We start from the raw sequence: 18,574 nt of genomic DNA on the forward strand, positions 1-18,574 counted from the left end.
GACCAAAGAGTTTTCTCAGAACGGAGTGAGTTACTTTGGGCAGGTGAGCAAGATGAGTATTTGAAAAGAAAAAGTGTGTTGATGGACTCTAAATCAGTAACAGGTGGGAGAGCTTTTTGTGCATCCTCACCCTGTTGCAATCCATAGAAACCTTTTTGGATATCCTGAGAAGGTAGTATGACAAGTGTCCTCTGAGGCATTAATGATATGATTATACGGTATGACTGTCGGACAGTTCAAGTGCAGAGCATGGTGAGGATTCCTCAGCCAAAAGTTTTTATCTAGGCCCTTATCACATCAGATTAATGTATGAGTTACACTTTCAGCTGGTGCACTGGGAGCTGTTGACTTCATCACCATGGCTGAGGGTCTTGTCTGTCAGGAGACATTACCTGTGATTTGCAGCACTCGTAGAGATTCAGTGTGTTTCAGAGTTGATCTCGCCAGACCACTGGCTAGACGGCTGCGTTGTGATTCTGGAGTAATCCACATAATGATGGATAAAATTCCCTTAATATCTAGTCATATATTCTGTTCTTTATGTAAGCTCTTAGCCTCGCACGTCACTCTAATAGCCTTTCAAATGGGCATTAATTCAGCAGTTAGGAAATCTCTCCCTCTGGGGATTATGTTCCATGATCTTCCTTTTCTTTCTCTTTCCCTCCCACCCAGTGGGTGCACAGCCCATGTCATGCTTGTGAGCTGTATTTCCCCAAGAGAGAAGAGGTAACTCCAAGCTGGGGGGGGGTGAGGGATATCAACCGAGGTGTCATTGCCCGTGCTTACAGGGGCACCAACTGCCCTACGGCAACAGCGGCTCTCCTGCTCTGCTCATCTCTTCTTCCAACTCGTCCTTCTCTGCTGTGGTCGTACTTTCCCACCTGGTGTGGGAAAAACGGTGTGGCTGTTCCTGTGTGACCCTCACCGTGGCTGGGGTTCAGTGCCTTCAGCTGAGCACCTGAAATGTAGCCGCGAAGGGGCATTCTTGCGTCTCACCAGCTGGTTGTTTTTCTGCAAGCAGCTTGACTAAGCTGTGTCACACCATGCTGATCCTCTCTTCTGCCTGTTGCTCAGGGAAGCGTCTTGTTTGGCCAGAAGTATTTTTGGTTGCTTTTCTTTTTTAAAAGCTTGTATAAAAAGGGCACATGGCTCTGTATCGTTTAGAAAAGGTATAGTTAAATAACGATACTTGGAGCAGAATATGGGGGAGGCCTCATTTTCTGGGTCTGCTCAGCCCACCGAGAAGATTCAGTATTGCACGGGGCCCAGGGAGGATTGTTGAACTGTACCGAGGGACATTAGGCAATTTTGTCAAAATCCTGATTTGGCTTTTAGATTGCTTTGTAAGTGGGGGCTGAGAGCTCATTCTTGAAATCTGCTTTGCTGGATGTGGTATGGAGGTGTGTCCTAGCTGTATCTTCCAGGGTAGTTTTGATGACAAGGATGCAAGAGGGAAAGCCGAGTTAGCTTTGCTGAACCATGCTGGATGTTGGGTAAAATGACAGATTTGTTGAAAGAAGCACTCAGTTCCTTTTAAGAAATCAATAGGGTCTCAGATAGCATCACGAATGCTGTGCTAATGGAAGCTGTTACCAGAAGTGAGCAGTTAATGCTCCAAGCCGTCTGTGAGGCCATCACTCCAGGGACATAAAACCTAAATGGCCAAGTGTTGGCCATATGCAGAGGGACAGGAAACGATGATGAGCCCTGTAAATGAATATTGCATTTGTGGTTTCTTCAGTGCCTGCCTGCCTGGCTGGTGGTGACTTTTGAGAACTGCAGTATGTGAACTATAAATATTTCTTTTTGTCATTTATAATTTACTCATGGGTCAGAGTAATTTACTTGCAGAATAGCACTAAGGTTGAGAGCTGATTGCGTGAAGGCTGTTATCTGTGTTTACTCCTGCTATCCAGGTTTTACTGAGTAGTAGAATACAATTTTCGTTTTCTATATGATTTTGTATTTATGATAGTTTCCATTGCATGGAACTGGCACCGTGTAATTTTTCTATGGTGTAATTGTTTCTTTTTCCTCTTCATCTTTTGTTATTTGACCACTATCATCCTACAATAACCTCTGATTCAAGAGAGGCCAAAAATGTTCTGTTGTGTGGACAAAACTGTCCATCTGTTGCAAATGAATAGTGCAAAACTGAAGAAAAATAAGTAACCTTGAATAACCATCTTCATTTCCCTACCGAGGGAGCACACAAGAGGAATCATCTTTGACAAATATATTTCTGACCTCACTACAGAAGATATTTCTGGGTAGATTTTCAATGCTGTGTACATTTAGCCATGCAGCTTCATTTAAGGTTAATAGAGCTTCCACGGCTGCATCTACACATACAGCTTTGAAATCGCTCTCAACTTACTTCTTTTCTTCTTAGCATAGACATTTTTCTCCTTTTTTCTTTGTTTTCTCCTTTATCTTTGAGATGTATTTGTATATTTTTGCACAAATGGAGGAGTAAGAAGAGGCTGATTTGAGGGTTGTGGTGTTGTTTTTTTTTTTTAATTTAGTTCTATTAATTAATATATAGTGCTTGGGGCTCAACTGATAATTAGGGGCTCAGAAATTTGAGTTTAAAGACTGATATCTTTGTAAAAATAATGTTCTTCAAGACCCATTCCATGTTAGCAAATGAGTTCTAAAACCAGAAGGGTACAGGTAGTACGAGTCTCAGGCACGAAGCATTCTTGTGAGCAAAGGTTATCACTACTGACTGCTAATTCCCTATGAAATAAAAGGGGCCTTAATTCTCTAATGCTTTCACTCACGTATTCACATACTTTTCTTTTTTTCCCTGAAAGTCTTTCCCACTTCAAATGAGGGTAAAATAAGATGGTAATTCAAATGTGAAGTATTAGTTCTGTTAGTTTTGAGCGAGTCGATGTTGTTGCATCACTATGCATTTCTACCATATACATGTCTGGGGAGCTCTGTGCTGAAATTATGTTGTGAAAGCATTGCAACTAAAGAGAAACGTATTCTAGTTGCTTGTCTTATTAGGGGGCTTATTAGTAAGAGATGCATCTTCCACGATTTTTATTCAGGAAGCGAGTAGATAAATAAGAGCAAGTATAGTTCTTCCCCCAGTACACTTTTGTACCATAAGGTCTGTTTCTGGTTTGTGCATTACCATGTTGACTTGTCAGTCTCCTCCCTAGAGGAGGATTTTCCTGTACATCCTTCCATTCTTCCCATTTCGTGAGCCTGTGTCTTGTCAGTCTGCTCGACCTGGATGGCATTTGTAAGTGGATAGTTTTGTGGCTGGATTTCCAACAGCGTAGTAGGGTACCACTTTTCCCCTTCAGTTAAACAAAGATAATGAAAGCTTTGCTACGGAGAGCACATTCTTTGATTTATTTCTGCCGGATTGGATGAGTAATGGAGTTGCTTAGAAAGATCTGGACATACGCAGGTAAAACCTTTCTACAAAAGCTAATTTCATAGCATAGTGAAATAAGTGAATTTATACATAACAAAATGCATTAAGAGACACAGATTAAAAATGCCATGCTCACTGACATTCTAGAGTTAGAAAATTATGATACAAATTATGGTTGGGTAATTGACTATACAGAATGAAGTATATCATGTGCAAGAGGTAATTCATATCAAAAAATGTAAATGACAGCTGCTTTATTGCAATGTCATTTTTTGTGTTTTTCATTAAAAATTATTAGCACTGATTTTTTCCCCGTGTTTCAGGTTTGTAGAAATACAATTAATTCCTCATTCTAAAGAAAATAAAACTCTGTGACAAATACTTTGCTTCTAAAATAACACCTGCCAGTTCCAAGTTGGGTTTTTATCAGCAAAACTTTGTTGTATTTTTTTATTTTGAAATTTTAACAACAACAAAAAAAGTAAATTACAGCTGGCTGTTCTTACAATTGAGAAAATTTTCCACTTAAATGCTGTATAATAGAATTCCGTTGTATTTTGAAGTAGTTTAAAATACCAGAGGGTGCTGATTATAAGCAGGAAGGAAATCCATTTGAAGGGTTATGGCGTTATAGTTGAGGAATGAAACAGACATGTTTTTAATTGTTCTTTATATTTTGAAGGCATTATGCAATGTCTAGTTCTTGTGAAATATCTACAAAAGGATATTCCTATCACTGTTTCCAAAAACAGCAAAGAAGGCAGAAAGGTTGTCTGTGTACCTGTCTTGTGAGTAGTTACTGTCATTTGTAATCTCAGTGAGTCCATAAATCCAAAGAGCTGTAAGAAATTTTCTCAGGGTGTTGGAGGTTGTCTGGGTTAGGGCTGGCCCAATATTGCCAGCTTGGAGCTGAACTGATTCCACCTCACTGCCTTCAGTTGCTGCAGAATGAGGATGCTGTTCTTGATGTTGCTATTCAGTTGGGACTTAAAAATTCACCTAGAAGATAGCTGAAATTCAGGCATGCCAAGTTGCTTTCCTTATCTGTGCCCTCATCCCTCCTCCCTGTTCAGCTCCGAAGGGTTGGTATTCAATCAGTCCCGTTCCCATACCACGTGCCCCGGTCCAACAGTGATGCTCAGTGAACTTTTTTTTGCTGTGCCACTGGAAACAAATGCAAATGTGATGACAACTGTCCCAAAACTGACATGAACAGAAAATTACTCCCAAATGTCCTTTTATAGCCACACTTCTATGTATGAGAGCAGGCCCCACTACTGAACTGTAGAATAATTGTTGATGAAATGGAAGATGTGTGCCTGCTGAGAGTTCAGGTATTTCTTCATGAAAAGCCTAGAAGAAGTATGATCTCATCACTGGAGGAGGATGTCCAAAGAGGAGTCAGAAATGAGATGTGGCAGTTGAGGAGGCATTTTAGCTCTGTAAATCTCTTGGTTTTTATCATTTTTGTCAAGTATTGTTAAGCAGAGCTATATTATTTCAGTTTTCAGTGGGCAAAGCTGCTTTTTCATTAATGTTTTTGTCTTAGAGGAACTTCTTGATTTTGTTCATTTTTCTGACCTCGTTAGGTTTCATTCTATGATGGTGTTATGATTATTCTTGAATTAATGTATTTAATTTTTTTACATCCAGAGAACTTAAAAATATGTTACCAACTAAAGAAAACAAGCATACAAAATCAAGCATTATTCTTGCCTCACCTGGGAGTCTGGACTTTCCATTTATTTAGACATAAATACTGGTTAAATCGTGGTTTTAATTTACTTTTTTTCTTTTTTTTTTTTTCTTTTTTTTGCATGGATTTACACTGAAGTAAGCACTTAAGTATGTGAGCAGCTTTACACAGAGGTTCACTGTTGGGAACTGTTTGCACAAGTAAAGACACTAGTGGGATGAGGATTGAAATCGCCGGTACAAATAAACACTGTGTTTATGACTCTGCACTGCTTCTTAGTAATGTCAGTCACTTCCTGACAGAGATAACCACAGCTGGCAGGACTTCAGCAGTTAGATAACAGAGCAGAAGTGCTGTGTTTAATCTGCTTGTGACTCTTGCTCTTCCCTGTGACGACATTCAGATAAATGGACACAGGACTCCACGGTGAAGCAGATGCAAATAGAGAAGACATTTCACTGAGCGCAAGATCTTAAACTGCTGTAAATGGTTTTCCTCTCACTTTCAGAATTGTGAGGCAGTCACAAATGTTTTGTGGTCTCATTTTACGTCATTGGAGAAGGGCTAAATTGTCAGAACAAGATATACTCTGCCTTGCTTTTTAACTTGCACAAAGAAACTAGGAATAAAAAAAGAAAAGAAATCCCCAAAGCAAGCAAGAGATTGAGATATTGTGTTAGACTGAAACAGCTCAAGAGCCATGGAGATCTTGGTTTGGATTAGTTTCTGCATAATAGAGGAGTTACCAAGGAATTGGGTTACTCACTCATAAATTTGCAGAGTTGCAGAAATGGAAGCCATAATAACAGTGCCTGGTAGTGAAAATGAAGCATCTCTGCAGTGTCTTACTCGGCTCCTAGAGCTAAGGAAGAGACTCAGGTTGTCCTGTGAGCCTGTCAGTGGAGGACTGTATGGTCATGTTTTCATGTTTGTTGGGAGTGGAGAATGTCCCTTGCTTTGCTTAGTTCTTTTCCAATAGCTGCTAGTTTAATTTGGTACATTCTTCTTTCAATAGAAAAGAAAACTTCTGATCCATCTTAAAAAACAGAGTTTAACAGTTATTTGCAAGCTGACCTTCTCTGTTCAGGGATTCTGTCATTTACGTGGCATTACATCTTTTGCACGTGTGTTGGGGTTTGTTGTGGGATTTTAGTGGTATTAAGGTCAGATACTCAAATGCAGCCGTAGGAACAGCGTACCCATCTTGTCTGTGACAATTTATTTAAGCAAATCAGAGAGTCATTCCTCAAATTATTTATAGGAATCTCCAAAAACCTATTTTTGAGTGAGTGTGTGAAACGGTTACATTATAGGAGTTTGTTTAAGGCCATTTAAAAACCAATTTTCATAGAGCACAGGTCACAGAAATCTGAAAGAAAATATATCTCAGTAGAGATAGCCAGATGTTGTATTTGAATTAATGGACTCAGAAAAAAATAGCTTGTTGAGCTTGGTAGTCTTTCATTGAAAAAAATGTATTGTTTTCAGCCCAGGACATTTTGGTTCTCTTGCTGACACATTTTGTGACTCTTGTTTCTGGATGGGTTGTTCTTCTTTACTTGAGGGTGGTTGATGGCTTCTGGGTGAACTGTGGTGTAATTATCAAAGCTTTCAGCTGTGAAGCTTTTGGAAATCTGACTTGATTTTTGCCCTCAGATTCCTCTGGTCTGTTGCTGACATATTTCAGTAGTGTTTCAAATAATGGCTTTTTTTACGATGTCATTTTTTTCATGTTCTGACAAACATGCTCAAATGTAGCATTAAAATATTTTTCTGAAAGAAGTATTTTATGGATATAGCAGGGTTTGAAATTTGTTATTGCTTTGAAATTGGTTATTGGCGTTATTTTTTGTGGGTTTTTGTTAAAGGATCGCTTAATTGGAAAGCGGTATGGCAACTGTCTGAAATTTCAGGCAGTGTTTTATATTCATTATTCTGTGACCCAAATCCATTCTTGTGCTCTGTTGTGGATGACTGGCAGTTCCTAATTTAATTTATCTATATTCTTTCACAAATGAGAATAAGTTTTGGATTTAATATATTCTTTTGTACTATAATATGTAATAAGTGCATCAAAGAACACAGGAGATGAGAGAGATCATCAGATTCTAAAGCTCAGGAGAATCTTTTAGAGAAATGTAGAATATGTTTATGGATGCTGTTTGCAGAAAACAAAATGAAAAACTGTTGCCCATCCTTCTTGCCACAGTATCTATCATGCATTCAGACTTGAGGTGCTCTGTGCCACGTCAAGTATTTTCCTCTGTGTATCAATTATGATCTGATTTTTTTCAAATTTCAGGTATTTAAAAAGCATAATAGTGGAACATTTACAACAGTATTTCTTATGAGAACGCTTATTACATTTTGGATGTGCCTATTTAACCACTTTTACTCATCTTCAGTCTTTTTTAATATCTGATAATGAATCATGTGGAACTTGAAGCCTGACTGAGTAGCACTAGTAACTAAAGTGTATACTAAGCAAGGGTGAGATTATTAACCAGTCCCTTTTATTTATCTATGGAGAGCTTAAGGATTCCTAGAGCATGAATTTAGCTCCGAGGCTTTTTGTTTGTTTGCTCTTTTTTGTTTGGTTTGCTTCCATCATCTATCTTTCAAGCAAGAAAACTAGGGCATCAATTCATTTTAGAAAGGGAGCGTTGTTACTGGGTTGAAAAACACCGTACACGCCCTAGCCTTTTATCAGATTCCTCAAGACCTCAAAAAAATTGTGTGATTATTTAGGTGGGTGAAGCAAAGGGCTTTTTAGATGAACAGATGAGAATGTGAACCTATAGAAGTTAGTAGATTTACTGACTGTTCTTCCAGTAACACCCTTTAATGTTGTCAGATGAAAGTGTGACTAGTCTGGTTCCCTCATTTCCAGTGCTTTAAAAATTGTATTGGTTTTGTACATTGTTGTCAGTAAAATCTGTTTTGATGTTTGACTGTTACTTGAGTCACCTAATAGCTGTTATTCCCCAGCTCTATTTAGTTCATTGTAGATTCATCTTAAAGCTGCGTGCAACTTGAATTTCACATCTCTGTTCAAATTTTTATACTGCCTTTGTATTGAAATGTCACTGTGCAAATTTGTCTTAATATTTTGACGGTCGTGCTTATCACATGATCACAAAAGTTTGCAGACACCTCCAAGATGTTAAGCTAGAAAATACTTCATTGAGGTATGACTGTGTAAGTGTAGACCTTTTTTTGTCAGTCACAGGGAGAGTGGCAGTTTTCATTTTGGACTTTTCAATCTTTGATACTGGCTTTGCCTTTTCGAGAAGAGTTTCCTCTATGCTGTCACTAGCATGCTCATACTCGTCACTGGCTACAGTAGAAAAAAATGTCAGTGTACGTGTTAACCACTTTAAACAGCACACAAGTCGGTTTTTAAATGTCCTGAGGCTGGAAAGAAACAATTACAGAAGGAAACCTCTTGCAGCTGTTACAGGGAAAAAGGAAGCAGTGCAGGGCGCAAAGCATGAGGTTGAGTGAGCATGTACAGAAAACAGACAAATCGCGTTAACACCCTTTGACGCTGTCTGTTTAAAAATAGGAAAACAAAGGACAGAAATACCATGGTGCAGACAAGGTAGTGATATCCTCTAGGCAAGTAGCAGCATATGGAAGAATAAAGGACACATAGTGAGGGGTAAATGCGTAGGAGATAGAAGGTGGAGGAAGAAAGGAGTAGTGGAAGTAGATGGCTTACGCAGTAGGAAGAGAAGCAGAGCCCCCCGCATCTAGGAAAAAGATATCTGTGGAGAAGTTAGCTTGTGGCTGGAAGTGAATTTGGGAGGAGAGAAGGTCCATGTGGCAGGGAAGGGGATGGCTGCAGGTGCCCTGGCGCACTGGGAGGGCCCAGTAGATTATGAAGAAATGAAACAAAGTATTGAGACTGAAGAAAGCAGACATAAAGAATGAGATTGTAAACTAAACACTATGTACACAGTAAGTTCCCTTAAGGCTATAGTTACGCAGTGACAATGCAGAGATGAAAATATCGCTTTCAGTCATTTGAGCGTTTCTTCCTTGTACTGTAGTGCTGTCTGGGAATTTATCCTAAAGTCTCCCTTGCTGTGGGTGTTGTGTAAAGATCATGTAAGGTACTTGCTGCCAAAACTGCTTGCAAACTTGAGGGATACAAAAACCACACACACTGATTTGAAATTCCATATGAAACTGCGTATGTTTTGCTATTGTAGCATCAGGTGGAAATACGGTTACTAGTAATATATTAAGTATTACAAATACGCAGCTATTAGCATAGCATGAGTTTTCCTGAGTCAGGAGTAATGATGGTATTTTCATAATGAATCAATTTGTGAATGTGCAGGGAGTATATTGATCACTAATCTACTGCATCTTTTAGAGGAGATGAATCCTCAAATCCTTGTCCTCATCTGAATAATAACAAATTTCGTATGCTATTTTCCTTGACACTTTAAGTTTTTTTAATATTTATAGACAGCAAGTTCAGAATACACAAAATAATATATCAATTCTTTTTCTTTTTGCAGAGGGAAACTAAAGGTCAGTTTCTCATAGATCACATCTGCAACTATTACAGCTTGCTGGAAAAAGACTATTTTGGCATTCGATACGTTGACCCTGAGAAGCAGAGGGTATGTATATGAACTCTGACTACCTTTGCTTTTAAGTAATGCTAAACTGATTTTTTTTTTTTTGATAAGCAGGGAAGTTCTAATGCAAAGTTATGTATCTCTGAGAGTTTATACTCTGGCCATAACCTATGGAGTTTTCTAAAGTGGCATTATTAAATTATTTTTCCCCTCGGTTCATGTATTTAGTTTCAGATAAATTGATACGTCTGATTTGTATAGTTCTCCTAGGCACTGAAGATAGAAAAGATCTATAGGGCTATCTCGGAGGTTGCACAGGGTAGCTCTAGGCTCTGGCAGTGCACAGGAATTTGGGATGTCTATTTTTCTGTAGAGTATGCTTCTTGGGAGATGTAGGCAGGCTGTTAAACGCAGTCATTCTATTCCGCTTTTCACAGGGCACATGGACTGAGATATCTGAGTCCATACACACCATACACAAAATTAGGTATGATTTGTCAGGTTGTGCGGGGTTCTTCAGGTTAGTTCTCCCTATGAGCATCTTTACATCTGTGCAGTAAAATTCACAGGCTCTAGGCGTTTGTGTGGACAGTGATCAGTCATCTCTCTTAGGTGGAGTGGGGTCCTGCAGGCTGTATTCTGTGTGCGATTTGCTACAGCTACTCCCTCTTTGGTTTCAGATGATTGTTACGTTCTGAGAGTGGGAAAAGGTGGTCAACACAGGAAGCAGAATTCGTCAGACAGTGAAATTCAGAACTGCTTCTTCATTGTATGGTCCCGCTGGTCTCAGGATTAAGACTTAGATATGACTTTAAATATACTGGCATTTCTTACCTGGAAATGATTACCAGTTTGGAGCTGGTGTGGTTCAGGAGGAGAAAAACATTTTGCTGGGCATCTCTTGCTACACCCTAATTAGTTTTGTGAAAAATCACTGGCATTAGGGAATTACCCTCTGCTCAACCTTATAGAATTGCAATAGCTTTGCAAAGCTGCAGTGGGTCATTTCCATTGATCTTCCTTTTAAAATTAAAACAATAAGCAGAATAATTAGCAGTGTTCTGACCAGTGTAGTTAATTCTTCACAATCATTAAAATTATAGAGGTGTTCACCTGGTTGGAATTGATAGGAGAAGTAGGTAGAGTGCTGGATTAGACTATAATTAGGTAGGACTTAACGAATGTGTTTGTTGGGCCTTTCTCTGACAGTAACTCAAAAATTGCTACAGAAAAGTTATTTTACTTAACAGCAATCAAGAGGTTTTTCTAGTAATTTTTTTGGCAGAATACTTTAAAATTGTGATGGTTCAGAAAAAACTCTAAAAACCCACTCCCACTGGGATGCCTGTTTTATCATACCTTATGTGGTCCCCATGTGTCAAAGAGCTGTTAACTCTTGAATATTGACAAATTCACTGCAATATCTTATTCTAGTTGGTTCTACAGTTGTTCTTTTACATCTTGTAATACAGCTAATTCTGTGTTAAGTTTATGGAAGATTATACTGAAGGATAAGTTTTCTCTTGGTTAGTAGTAAATCAGTCTGAGAAAACATTTATGTTCTTACCTAAAAAATCTTAAGTCTCCATTTCCCTTTATATCCAACAAGTAAGAATTCTGTGGCCATCCTGTGTAGTAGGATGGCTTGTATCAACTGGACCACTCTTCAGTTGGATTTTGTTAAGCAAACTTCTCAAGCTTACATTTTACATACATGTATTTTTAAATGCTGATTTATAATTACTCTCACATTTTTAAGAGTATGGATAACTTCTCTAATTGGGTATTAGTTCTTGATTTTAAACTCATGAATTAGGATGAATTACGAGGGAGATTTCTTCATATGTCTTAAATGCTCTGGATAATGAGTTGAAAGTAACATACATTTTTCTCTTAGGTTCATTAGAATTCACCAAAATAAGCTATTTTTACATGCGGTATCTTCTGTTGTCCCTTTGTCCTGTTCTGACTTTTGTTTTGGTTTGTTTTGTTTTGGTTTTGTTTTGGGTTTTTTTCTGCTTTCTCTCAGAGTGGCTCTTTCCTCTGCAATGGACCCTCTCCTAAGGACTAAACTGCAGGCAAATATTATAATAAAGGAATACTGGTTTTATACTATCTGTCTGTTTTGAAACTCTGAACTTGTTGAGGTTCACTTACCTGAGTCTTACTTCTGTATCAGATGCGTGAATGCCTCCCAGTCAAATGCAGGAAGACTGTGAAACTATAATTACAATTCTTCTCCCATCATCGGAAGACTTTTCTGATCTTTTTCTGTTCTTAAAGAAAGATACTAGTCAACAATCTCCTAGTAGTATAGCAATGAATGTAAATAATTATGCTGGGGCCCACGGATTGTAGCTAGATAAAGGTCATCAGTAGATAGCTCAGTAGAGAGCTAGAGGACATCTTGATTTTGAAATTATGAGGTAGGTGATGGCTCTTCCCACAGTTTTGTATTTTAGCAGTTGTGAGCTCAGCTGCCTGAAATTTATGTTAACAAAACCCCCTGAGATTACAGAGGAGTGATTGTCCAGGTATGTGGTTACAGAGATAAGCTGTAGCAAGTAAAAGATGTACTGGCGTCACAGGAAGAATGTCACGTCATTGTAGACACCTTACAGGGAAGAGTACTTAGAGCTCTATAGAAGAGATTTCTGAAGCTCCATGTAATTCCTGCAGGTCCCACCAAGGATAAAAGGAGGGACATTTCCTGCAGCACATTTTTATGGGCTCGTTAGATGTATTACAAAACAGAAGCAGAAGCTCAGTAAAGATCCGCAGGTGGAATTCACCAAGAGCTACTTTCTATAGTTAAATCTGCTGATTTGACTGAGAACAATTGCTTTGAAGGCAAGTGATAATTCATCCTAAACCGGTTCAGCGATGTGTGTGACAATGTACTTCAGTGCCCTGTGGGCAAATAAAGATATGTGGGACAATGAATAAAATGAATATTGCCTGGTCTGGTTTTGGCAATAAGCCACTGGCATGATGTGGCTATGATAAAAGACAGCACTTTCTTTGCCCCTCCCTAGGATTGTATTTTCAGGGAAATTTTAATGTCATTACACCCTAATGAGACCTCATCTATTCTGATCTAGATGCCTGCATTTAAGAAAGACCAATTTAACTGAACAGGGAGAAGGAGTATTAGAAATATAAAGAGAACAGAGTGCTTGTTTTTGAGACGATATTAAGAAGAATGTTAACAATTTAGTGCAGTAAAGGATAAGAGGATACGGTTATATGTGCATCAGAGTGTAATGTAGAAAGAAAAAGAAAGTTTAAGCAAGAGAGATGGTTTCTTAATTAAGCCAATGAGAGCCGCAGCATCCGGAATAGCCATGATGCAGGCAATGGGGCAAGAATTTTAAGACATCTCTGTATAATTTTATGGAAAGGGTTTATGTTAAACATTGACAGAGACGAGGCACCGTCTTCTAAAGTTTATTTCAAAGAATATGGAATCAAAGCTGAAACAAGAAAGCATAACTTTTTTTTTTAGGAGGATTTATTATTGATTCTGATGCAGGTAATGTACAATTCATGTTGCTTTGACCATTTTCTTGGAAGTGTTGAATGCCTCTGTTGTAGTTTATATTCCACTGCATACTCTCTGTCTGCACAGAAAGGGCTATATCTGTGGTTCCAAATGAAACTGCCAAAATCATGCATTTAGTTTTGGCCTTTACTGAATTATTCTTGATTGGCTCTTTGAATAGTTAAGCTATATGACATAATAGTATATCATTATATAGTGCACACACAGACACATACATACATACACACATATATATGTATATAAAAATAAATATTATGCAGAATTACTCCTGCTGGCATTTAGTCTACCAGTGATGCTTGCCTTCCTTTTATTTGTATGTAATTTTTTGTGTGAAGGTTGCAGAGTTGCTCCAAAAGCTAATTTGCAGTCCTTTTGTTTTGTAATCTATTAAGGGAGCTCAAGCAGGCAAAAATACCAGCTTTAATTCATCCTAAATGTCTTCTTTCAGAGTATGCTACCAAAATGTAGCATTTTAACTTAGGAGTGTTGAAACATTTGACCGAGTTTGAAAATTTAAAAAATGAACTGTTTCAATATGTCAGATGTTTTAAATGAAATGTTTCAATATTTGCGTTTAGAGCGTTCAGGACTTCTGACTATGTGAAAAATGTAGATAACTGAGCTAATTGACGTAGGTTAGAACAAAATTTTGAAATGTGGGAAAACTGTGGTGGGAAACAGCTGTTGTTTTTATAGGTTATTTTCCAAACAAGTTATAATGTATACTTCTTCCTCCCTCCAGCCTCCCTTTTATAATAATCCTTTCCTTCTGCATAAGTAAACATGTGTGGATATTTTAGGCATACTTAGACTTTGTAAAATTCTCTGTAGTTCCATTTTTCTATTCCAGACCAAAAATGAAACTCTGGAAGAGTTCTGGGCTCTTTACCAGAAAGCAGCTCAGTAGCCTTTTTTTATATCTTTGCATATAGGAGAGTACCAGTGCCAATGACCTCAAAATGAACTAGCAGTTAAAGACTCTAGGTTCTACAACTGTATCTGCTGCTTTATCTTCTGGCATCACATTTGGATGTTCCTTTGGGGAAACTGCGCCTTAGGGTAGCTTCAGAAGAGCCAGGATTGTACTAAAAGTATGCAGCAAATTCCAATATGCTATTTTATCTCTAATGATATCTGTGCTGTGAACAAATGAGTTCCTGGTGTTCATATGTTAACTGCTGAATTTTTTTGCCTGGAATTCAGGGAAAACTGAGTATATGGGATCACATTGCCTTTCTCCCTGACTCTCAACTGCAGTAATTTTTGAAGCCAGTTTTGGTCAAATTTGGCTGGAGATACAGGTCTCAAACATTAAGTTCCTGTAAGGTTTCATGAAGACAAACTGCCGCACCAGTGGGTAAAACCCTATTATTCTTCTTACTGAGGGCTGTAGGGCAAACCCACTCCATAGGGGATCTAGAGAGACCTGAGAGGGAGACACTGGAAGAACCCAGAAACCATCATTTGGAGCTTGCATTTTTTACAAATAAATAGTTTCAAACAGAAGACATACTTGGAGAAGATGTTACTGATTCTTCTACTCAAGGAACTACCTATTGGTACATTTTCATGTACTAGATATTATTTTGAAGCCAATTCTCACACTCTCACCCTTGAGGAAATGCAGCATGGCTGATTCTGTGCCAGATACCCTGGGTTGACTCAGCACCTTTTTTGTGTTTTTTGGGCTGGTGGGAGAGGGCAATAGGATGATATAACGTAGCTACTGTTCAGCATCTCCCACTAGAGAGGATCCCTTGTTGAGAGAGGCCATTTGGTATTAAGGGCAATGGAGGATTGGGCTGAAGGAAGATGGTAGTGGTGTGGTGAAACTTAATTCTTTAATTCCCTTCAGGATGGCATCTGAGTGGTGATTTAAAGTTGCAAATACATAAGTTTCCTCTTTTTTGCCCCCAATGGGTGGATTTGAGCATGTGCTTGTGATTGTTTTTGAATGTGAAAGTATGAGGTGGTAGTTAGGCAGAAATACCGTGGAGCTACCCATAGGGTAGGCTGGAAGCCTTAGGTGTTATGGAAAGGCTTTGTAGGACCCTGAAGCAACTGCGAAGTCTCACCAGTCACTGTAGAAATGTTTGAGATCATAATCGCCCCGAAGCATTAAGATGCTTTGTCATTTGGATGTGCTGCAGGGTTCTATGGGAGCAGCATAGCAGTGCGGTGGTTTTAGCTCTGTGCATGTGTGCCTGTCAGTATGAAAACGCAGCTTTCAAATCAGTGAAACTGCTGTATGAATACACTCCCACTACGCAGCCGATCTTGAATGGTGGCTGTGAGTACTCTGTGATTTTCTGACTTCCCCAGAGCACAGAGCCCGGCCCTGGGCATCATTAGTAGGACAACATTGTGCACTACGGACTTGCTGGTGCTCTGCCAGTCTCCCCCTAGAGAACTGTCGCAAATACAATTCTCGTTTTGCTTTCAAACTTAGACACAGTGAAAACTGTTAGGCAGCTTTACACACAGGCAGTTTTTTGTTGGACTACATGCATATTTCACTAGTCGGGCAGCTGGGGAGTCCCATTTGTATTCCAGAGTACATCACTTCCAAGGGACCTGGGCAGAGTATTTGTTTAATTCTATAACCTAAGTTGTTAGGCATTGTCCCAGTATTTACTGGGGAAGGAAACTGGAGCCTGGTGTCTGTGAGTAATGAATTTCTTTATCATGAGGTAGCAGTTCTGTTTTAATGAGACACCTTCACAAGATGTACAGCAGTGCCTCATCAGGGAGACCTTCTGAAAGGGTCGTCATGTCTTGGGTGCAGTTGATGTCTGCTTTAGCAACAACGGCTACTTAATACGTGTTCTTAAAAATGTGCATGTAGTCCCATGTGAGGGTGGTGAAGGTTGGCAGAAAGAGACGACAGTTAATTTGCAGCCTCCATTTGACAAAGCTGTGTCTTTGTGTAGTGACTCATGAGGCTCCATACAGCTATGTAAAGAGAACTATGTGGGACCTCTTCGGTCTCTTTGAAGGGGTAGAGCAGAAGTATTATAGGCTGAACACCAGAGTGACTGAGCCATAGGTTAATTAAAACTGTAACGTTTGTCTGTGCATATGAAGTGTCTCCTCCTGGACAGAGTTACCACAAAAATTATGTGCTTTTGCACAAAGTCTTGCTGTGACTCTGCTTGGTGTGTGCAGTCCAGGTCGCACTGTTTCAAAAAATATAGTAGAACTAAAAAAGGAACAAAGAAGGCCATGAGAATGATATCAGGGAGGAATGGATTTAATACAAAGAGAAATGGATTAGACTAGAATAATTCCGCTAGGAAAAGAGGTGAGTGAGAGAGAGCAAGCAAGAGAGAATGAGAGAGAAAGATACGATGTAAAATGGCTTGGAGAAGGCGATCAGGGGAAGATTGCCCTGTAATTCTTACAACAGAACTAAAATGCACTTGGGGAAATTATAAAGCAATTGGTATTGAGAAGTAGTTTTTAAAATACCATACCTAGTCATAAAACTCATTGTTGTAGCTGCCAAAATTATTTTAAAAAGTGTGAAAAAATAAGTGTTTAGACAAATTGGTGAAAGTCTACAAAGACTTACAAACGAATTGTCGTGGAGGCTGATGGAAAAAGCCCAGTGAACACAATGGGAGGTGCTACTCTTGTTCTCTGTAAGTGTTTGCTTCAGGCCATTTTCAGGGACAAAGTGCTGAGTTAAATGGGTACTTGCTTTTACCAGTAGAGGTGCATTTATGTACTAATCAAAATCTTGGCATAAGTGAATAGTAGTGTAAGTATACATATACACTTAATTCAGCAGTAATGCTACTAACTGAAATATCTTGTGTGAAGATTGGTAACCTGGTAAACCAAATTATTCTGCAGCCTATTTTAATACAAATAAAGACGGTTTTCCCATCAACTGTGAACCTGTTGTCTGTGGGCGCATCTGTAGCTTTTGCATACGTCAATATATGCAGATTTTTTAGTGGATGTAGAGGTTATGGATTGGTTGAGCTACTCCAACATACAGCATTTGAGTTCCTCTGAGTATTTTAGTGTAATAGGAGTAAGAGTGAGAATTTGGAAATTTGTTTAATAAATTCCAGCTCAGAATCATGTAAGTGGTGATTCAGTTCCAGTGTATGGTATTATTTCTGGAGCAGATTCATTTTTGTGATAGAGATGTACGTTGTTTCTTCCTGCTTAGGATACCACTAACCAAAGCTGATGGGAACACTACAGAGCAACAGCTCCTTTGCTGCCATAGAACAATAACCATACGCTTGGTATAGAGGTTCTTGAAGCCATGAAAAAATGGTGTCAGCCTCAGGGCATGAAGGAGACATGCAGGGTGCCCTGGGTCATTTGGCATCTGTTGTGCTGATACAGAGCAGACACCCAATTAATTCCCCTGTCTAACTTCCATTAGCTTTGGATACTGTTACTATTTTTTCTGAGTGACTCTTGGCAGGCAGTGACCTCTTGCAAGTCACTGCCTTGCGGCTAAAGCAAATTGATTTTGATTTTGCTTTTCATTCAAGGAAAAGGTTAGGTATTCGTTTTCAAGATTAATATAGGATTGAGGTTTAAATGAAATTAATTTTATTACTTTTCTAGCAGTGTTTCAGGGCATATCTCCATTCTCCTGCTTTCTTCCATCCATTAAACAAAGTCTTCATATCCAGTCCTTGCCTGCCTAGAATATTCTTGTGACATCTGCAGGTTCTTCTGATTGTATTTTACTCTATGTGCATCAAACAGTTGCCTGAGTGTTGGTTGCCGAGGGCGATTTAAATATTCACGGCATTTTGCTGCTTTTGGTTGCCCCTTCATTACTGCTCCTCTTGCAAACACAGAGACTAAATCAAAAGCCTTGTGTGTGGGAGGAGCAGAGAGACTTTTCACTGAATTCATTGGACTTCTGGTTGGTCAGGTCCCAAGCATCTACTTTTGGCTTGGTGTTTTTTCAGGAGGTGAGCTTTGGTTTATGCCAGTCTTATGCAGCAGTCCATAGGAAGAGGAGACTGGAGCACACTTCTTTGCATTGTAGAGTGGCTGTTGCAATGTAGAGGAAGAACAGTGTGGTGAATTTAATGACACCTGACCCCTTCCAAGGGCTGTAAGAATAGATATGGGACATTTTGTCCTCTTTCCTCCCCATTTCTTATTCTAAACCCCTTAACACTGTGCTATACTGAGATCAAGCTCAGCCCTGTCTGAGCTTCCCACTGAATGACTGACTTCAAAACAGGCTGCTGGCTGAAGTGCCTTTACTAAAAGCACATCAGTGTTTGTAGAGTTAAATTGACTTGCTAGAATGGTGCTTTTACCCTTGCATGGTGTCCTTGCTCATCCTG

At 39.1% G+C, this 18,574-nt stretch overlaps 1 protein-coding gene across 1 annotated transcript in view; it reads left to right on the plus strand.

Annotated features, from left to right (window-relative positions):
• The window catches only part of FRMD3 (FERM domain containing 3), a 141,539-nt gene that overhangs the window by 51,633 nt on the left and 71,332 nt on the right, over window positions 1-18,574 (plus strand). The window contains exon 2 of the mRNA XM_063320805.1: window positions 9,620-9,724. Coding sequence (XP_063176875.1) covers window positions 9,620-9,724 — 105 coding nt within the window. The remainder of the gene's footprint in view (window positions 1-9,619; window positions 9,725-18,574) is intronic.

This window comes from Chroicocephalus ridibundus, chromosome Z (assembly GCF_963924245.1).
Source record: "Chroicocephalus ridibundus chromosome Z, bChrRid1.1, whole genome shotgun sequence".
Taxonomy (NCBI): Eukaryota; Metazoa; Chordata; class Aves; order Charadriiformes; family Laridae; genus Chroicocephalus; species Chroicocephalus ridibundus.